The sequence below is a fragment of the Amblyomma americanum genome, chromosome 5 (assembly GCF_052857255.1).
Source record: "Amblyomma americanum isolate KBUSLIRL-KWMA chromosome 5, ASM5285725v1, whole genome shotgun sequence".
NCBI classification, from domain to species: Eukaryota; Metazoa; Arthropoda; class Arachnida; order Ixodida; family Ixodidae; genus Amblyomma; species Amblyomma americanum.
The window spans coordinates 177286976-177293458 of NC_135501.1; the positions used below are offsets into that span (position 1 = coordinate 177286976).

The 6483-nt window shown below is 45.4% G+C and overlaps 1 protein-coding gene across 1 annotated transcript; it reads left to right on the forward strand.

The window, feature by feature from the left end:
- Window positions 1–6226, forward strand: LOC144135340 (uncharacterized). The gene is made up of 5 exons (XM_077668036.1): window positions 1–62; window positions 176–433; window positions 1083–1235; window positions 3847–4059; window positions 6085–6226. Exons 2-4 carry the CDS (start codon window positions 251–253, stop codon window positions 4039–4041), a joined length of 531 nt encoding a protein of 176 aa, XP_077524162.1. The 5' UTR covers window positions 1–62; window positions 176–250; the 3' UTR covers window positions 4042–4059; window positions 6085–6226.
- The last annotated feature ends 257 nt before the right edge of the window (window positions 6227–6483 follow it).

Sequence of the window (6483 nt, forward strand, 5' to 3'; positions counted from 1 at the left end):
TGAAGAAGAAGAAGTTCTTCCCGCGCACCACTGCGTCGGCGCTTTGAGAAGCTGCACCATCCGTAAGTTGAGGCACTCATACTTGAAGAATATCTGCTCTTTCGTTCGTTATCTTGGTACTGAAGTTCTGGTTTTTTGTGCTTTAAACAGATCTGCTTTTTTTTCTGAACAACAGCCGCTCGCATCGGCCGCCAGGCCAGTAGAAGGAGCGCACTGAGTACCAAAGTCATCCGCTCCTGCAAAGGCACCAATGGCACCGGTTGTTGCGCACGGTCTCCTCTACGTCGTACTCATGAGTTCAGTGGCCTACCTGGTGCCAGTCAGGATCCTGGTCGGCATGGTTCTCACTGACACCTTGTTGACGGCAGGGGCTTCCATGTTCGACGCGGCCTTCTGCGCCTCGCTTCCGAGCTTGGCGACCGTTTGTGCGACCGTAAGTCATCCTCAAACCACTCTCATCCGTAAGTGTCGCTCTGGTAGACTGGGAAGCTCTTGTCACTCTGAAAAAAAAAGAATGTCACTCGGAGCAATATTTGGCTTTATAGGAATTTCATTGGAATAATTTTCGGGAACTTATTCCCAGCGAGGAATAGTAAATAAAATCCTTTTTACCTTGGACATCGTAAGAATAGTTACTTCCCGAAGACACTGTCGTTGCCTTCTATATTAACAAATATTTCTGTTTCTTGCTAGTTCAAGATAAACATTAAGTATTTTTATATGTTGTTACCTTCGTGTGTCAGCGCTCTCTCTCAGTTTTTTTATTTATTGTCATATTAAAACTTTCTCGCTTATCATGCACACCGCCCCTTCTTGCCAGACTGCAATGCTGCATAGCACAATTAGTATGTATATGAAAAACAAAAAAATAAAGCCCCTCCGCTTAGGGCAAATAAACGTCTTCATGCAAATTATAACGAATGGCAAATTTGGTAAAAGTGAATTGAAGCAATTATTACTCTCAACGAGACCGCGCCATTAAAGAGGAGGCGGGACTATACGGCGCCAACAGTAAGAAAAGCAAAAACCAATCCTTTTATTCTGCTTGTTCAAAATCAGTGGATCGGAATCGTTTTGTCCAGCCGAACAAAGAGTGTCGCCACCTGACATCTGGCCAGTGTCGATACTCGAATAACACGCTGCCGAGCTGCTCGTTGCACAACGGGACCCCCGACGACGCCTCGGCTGTCCGGGCCTACTGCCTGACACCATCCTTCGAGACAGCAAAGAACAGGGTAAGGAGCACAGCTGGCTGCTACAATTTGTTGGCTTCAGTGCAGCTTTTGGCAACACCCTTAATTCCCAGGGAGCTTGCAGGATGTACCTTAAATCAAGAAGCCTTAACCAGCTTAAATAGCCTTAACCAGCTTGAAGGTGCACCGTAAGGCACAGTTGTTATCCGTAAAATATTGATGTCACGGTCATGAATCTTAGAACTCCAGCTTTTTAGGGAAAATTTTGAAAATTGAAAAATTCTAAGACACTGATATGAACATATTGTATGCAGCAAAATCTCGCTTTTAAAGTGTTTCCATCGATCGTATTGAACAGTTAAGACTTCCACAGACAACCAACGCGGCACGCTGTTGACGATAGCAAAGACGTGAATAGAAAAAAATACAAAACTGCTGTCGAGTGATCAGCGGATATATTGATTGCTATAGATAAATCTTACCTTATATGAAAAACTGCATTAATAAACGGTTCCCCGCTCAAAAATTCTTTTGTCCAGAAGTGCTGGGTATGACAAGGTGCACAGGGGAGGAAGGGAATCGCCGTTATTCGATGGCTTTATGACACGCGGGTCCCCAAAATACAGTGCCATGATTAAAATACACGATCAAGAATAGCTACAGGCTTAAGATATCAAATAAATCAATTCAGCGTAGTAGCATGTGCGAATAGCAAAGCAAAAATTTTTACAGGAGATTTGAAGCACGCACACGGCCACATATAGACATTAACAAAAAGAAAATTCCAAGAATGTGCATCAGATTTTGAGCGATTGTTTAAACTCAATAAAGGGTTAATTTCGCAAGGTTAATGCCCAACCTTTGGTGTTGATTAGATTACTTGGATTTGTCGAGCGCAGTTGCCGTATACCATTTTCGGATTTTCCAGTGTTCAGTGCTGGTGGGATTGGACTCATCAATTCACAACAAGCCCGCTGCGCCCAAAAGAAGAACGATATTGTGTTTGGTACTAAAACGGCGCTAGCGAGACAACATGTGTCGGCATAAATCTTGTGACCTGTGTTCATTAAAAGGTTCAAACGAGGGGAGCAGATTCTGCGTGTTTTACATTTGCCATTACGTGTAAGGGTTTTTTTACGCGCTTTAACAGCCTGTTAAATTTGTCGCAAAGGGGCTGCCCCGCACTGATTAACAGTAATGTAGAGAGGACACAAATTTGCTCACCATTTCGCCTTAGCTATTATAAGATGCGCTAAGAATTCTAAAAGAAGTTACAGCGCGTTTTGAGCAGTTATATGCGTTCGAATCCGGGTACTCCGGTTCAGCCAAAATCTCGTGCGTGTTTCGCAGCCCTCGCTTTGTATTTCCACTAGAGACTAACCTTTGCACTGTATTACTCCGTAGTTTTTAGGATATGTTCCCGTCCATCGGCTACAACCAAAATGAGGACTAGAAGAAATGACTAAGTCACAATTTACGGGAGATATCTCGCAGTCATTATTCATTCCTCGGGGCAGAGTAGTGAAAGCAACGTGTTTATTGTGCCCACACTCCGCAGGCACAGCGCGCCCGTATGACACCCTACCTCAGACCCACGTTGACCATATGATAATAGATGGACTGCGTCGAGAGCTCTATGGAGCACCTGCTCCACGAGGCTGAAGTGGTTCTATTCTACAGCCTTATTGAAGAGGAGCTCAATAGTTTAGGTTTTATTTGGCAGGCGATACAATGATGGGGGCAGTACTGTATTCCTGCAAGTTCTTCATACAACTAACGCGGCAGCAAAAAGCACTGCGCCCTTCTTTCTCATCGGAGCTCAATGGCGAAATTTTGGCAACTCGTAGGCAGTCGATCACTGGCTTTCGCGGGCAGAGATGGCGAATAAAAGGTGCAGCAAAAGGGGCACAGTTTTAAGCCATCCTCTTTAATATCTGTGCTCGCGTTGAACTTCTCCTATGGTGTATAACTAGCTGATGTCAGGATTTGACTGACAAAAGATCAATCTGTGTTAGCTAATGAGTGTGGACACGATTACACTTGTGTAGAGCGTTCGAGCGATGCTATGTTGAGAGAATAAAGCGAAATTATAAAGCAGGTGCTGAGTTTTATACGTAAAACTTGCGCTTCCGCCCCGGCCGAATTGACACAGGCTTATGCACCTTCCTCCTAGTAGAGAAGCTGCGATAACAGTTCACTTCATTTGCTGCACAGCACACCACTCGAGCTCTCTAGACAAGTGTGGTCGAGGCGGTAGACTGTAAGTCAAATGCTCCAAATATGGCTCAAGAATTTGTTCTCTGGGAGTACTTGCACTGCCCCAACCACCTGTATCTGCAAAGACCAATGGATACTCCCTTAGGAATCACTTATGCAGAAACAGCATACATCTTTCGCACGAGCCAACTGTCAGTTGAGTGGACCATGTGGAGCAGTTATTCCCACTTACACGATTTTTGCTTAAGGTGTGAAGAGAAGGCAAGCCTAGCACGGGGCGGCAGAAAGTTAGGTGGGCGGAAGAGACAAAGAAGTTTGCCGGGGTACAAAGGTGGGCGCAGCTGGCAAAGCAGAGGGCTAATTGGAGAGACATGGAAGAGGCATTTGCCCTGCAGTGGGTGTAGTCAACCTGGTGGTAAGGATGATGTGTTTGCAGGTGCGCGTCCGCGAGTGCTGCCAGCTGTCGTGCAAGTTCACTGCCGACGCGATCCTTGCGGTAGTGTGGCTCATCCTGCTGGTCCTCATGTTGGCCGAAGTCTTGGCCCCGGCACCTCAGCTGCCGGAGGTGATGCAAGAGGCTCTGCAGTTGGGGCCGCCACCGCGGCCTCCCTTCGATCGGCGTAGAGGATGACTGGGCGACTTCTATTTAGTAGGTGACTTCTAAGTAGCAGAGCTTGTTTTTCGCCTAGTTGGTCTATATGCGTGCTTTGAGGCTTGTAGAACGAAGCTGGACAGAAGGAACATGATAAAAAGGGAGGTAACAAGGCTCTGGGTGAACAGACAGCTGCCGCCGCGTTGGCTCATTGGTTATGGGGCTCGGCTGCTGACCCCAAAGACGCGGGTTCGATTCTCGCCGTGGCAGTCGAATTTGGATGGAGGCAAAATTCTAGGGGCCCGTCTACTGTGCGATGTCCGCGCGCGTTAAAGAAATTTCCGTAGACCTTTACTATGGCGTCCTTGATAACTTTGGGACGTTAAGCCCCATAAACCAAACCAACGGACAGCACTCTAATCTTTTTACCCACGCAGCATACGGGCACCCAAAAGCAGAATACGAAACAGTCGCCGCTCTTGTTCAGTGGTTACCTGACGCTCGAGGTTGTGCATTTAGATCTAACATCGGAACGCTGTTCTCTTATGTTTTCTGTACAGGTATCTTCAGTGTTCATCACTACACAAAACTCCACTTTTGTGACCAAAACGAACCTTAAAACGCAAGAGACATTCTGGTAATGCTTTTCTTAGTTTCGATGAGTATTGGCTGCTTTCATATTCTGAGCTTGCCATGGCGAGCAGAAGCCGCACTTTTATTTAGGCCTCTTCTGAGCTCTTATTAGTGGAGGCAGCCACGCTTCACGAATAAACTGGCTTCTTTAGTCTCTCCAGCCATTGTTTATTCCTTCTATATATATTCAGAGGAGTGAAATGTCGTATTCACTCCTGCTTTGCTTGGTCATCAGAGCAGCAGCCTGCGCGCTAAAAGGAGTTGGAGTGTGCCATTATGCTTCCCACTGAAGTGACATAATACTGCGGTCGCTTTTTCACCTGCCTCACTCAAAAGTGCCCCAGTTTCTGATTTTGCGGTTGATATGTTACAATTTTTTTTTACTCAAGCGGACGTACTCAATAAATGCCGATAGAAACAAAGGAGCATCGTTGCGTGACGAAATTTGAAAAAGAAATGTAAATGTCCGCGAGTTGTTGCATTTCCTGTGAAACTTTTAATGTGAGAGCATTGGGGGTCATGGAGGCGAAAACCGTTCAGCGTTGTGGGCGTTTGTGTGAAGCCTCCACCTGCAATCTGGCGTTAAGAGTGGATTTGTCTCTCCTCACCTGAAACCTGTCACCTGTTCTCCTATCTGTCATACTGACAGTCGCCCGCTCTCCACATTTAGAATGGAGACTCCAAAAAAGTCAGCAAAAATTAAGATGACTCAGACAAGAGCAACTCTACGTGCCAAATTTACATCCTCCTGAGAAGCTGTCTGTGCGAAAATGAGGCTTGCGGCAGGCCTACCTTCTCAGAAGCCAGTGGTGCATCGCTTACCTGCACATTAGTGTGAAGTATCGCCGCGATCTATCATCAGTGTAAGATATTTTGCGTGATTGCGTAGTGGGAATTGGAATAGGATCTGAATTGGAATAAAATAGGAACTGGAATATATCGGCGACTTAAAGGAGAAAGCTTACGCACTTCCGCCGCGTTGGTCCGATTAATGGCCCCCTAAAGTTTTGTTTTGCCACATCACGAACTTGAAGACTTGAAGGATTTTTTTCAAGTGCCTAGCTTTTCTAGAGTCTCAGTGGCATTGTCGTATGTGCGCCTCGAAGCAGTCAGTGTATGAAAGAAGAAAAATTTCTCACACGACCTATTCTTCAACGCTAAATAAATACTCTATAATTGACTGTATGATTGCCGATATTGTATTTTGTGCATCAGGGAGCCTTGATTCTGATTGTGCTCTGCAGTGTCGGTTCTGCCACATTAGCAGTCTTGAACTTGCGAAGCTTATCTTACTTACCCATTTTGGCTTACAATTGGTATAAAAGTAGACAACGTAGTGCGCCAGCTTAGATTTGGTGGGTCTGTTTTTTTACTCTTCCTTGCACTTGTTAGAAAACGTTCTGACAGCGATTCTACATTCAAAAATTTTATTTATTTCTTGCAATGCAGGTTTGGTCTTCGTTGCGACATGGTACGCCTGCACTGCTGGTTGTCTCCGTCCCCCAAAAATTGACCCATTTGTCGGCTGCGGGCTCCCTAACAGCAGCCGCCGAGGAACTGATCAACTTTTTTTAAATAATAGCAATACTGGCGTCGTTCTTTCAATGTCGTTAGCAAATATTGTGAACAATGAATTTATAGGATTAAACAAGCGGTTATGCATGAAGGGGGTTTTTGTGTCAAGCTAGAGAGACGCAAGAATGATTCATTGTCACGTCCAGGTTTCTAAACGCATACGGCTCTAATAATAATAATATTTTCATAATATTTATTTGTACATAATGTATACTGCCGCTACACCTATCATTTCTTATAATCGCTCCCCCTTTTCTCTTCCTCTCCCTGTCC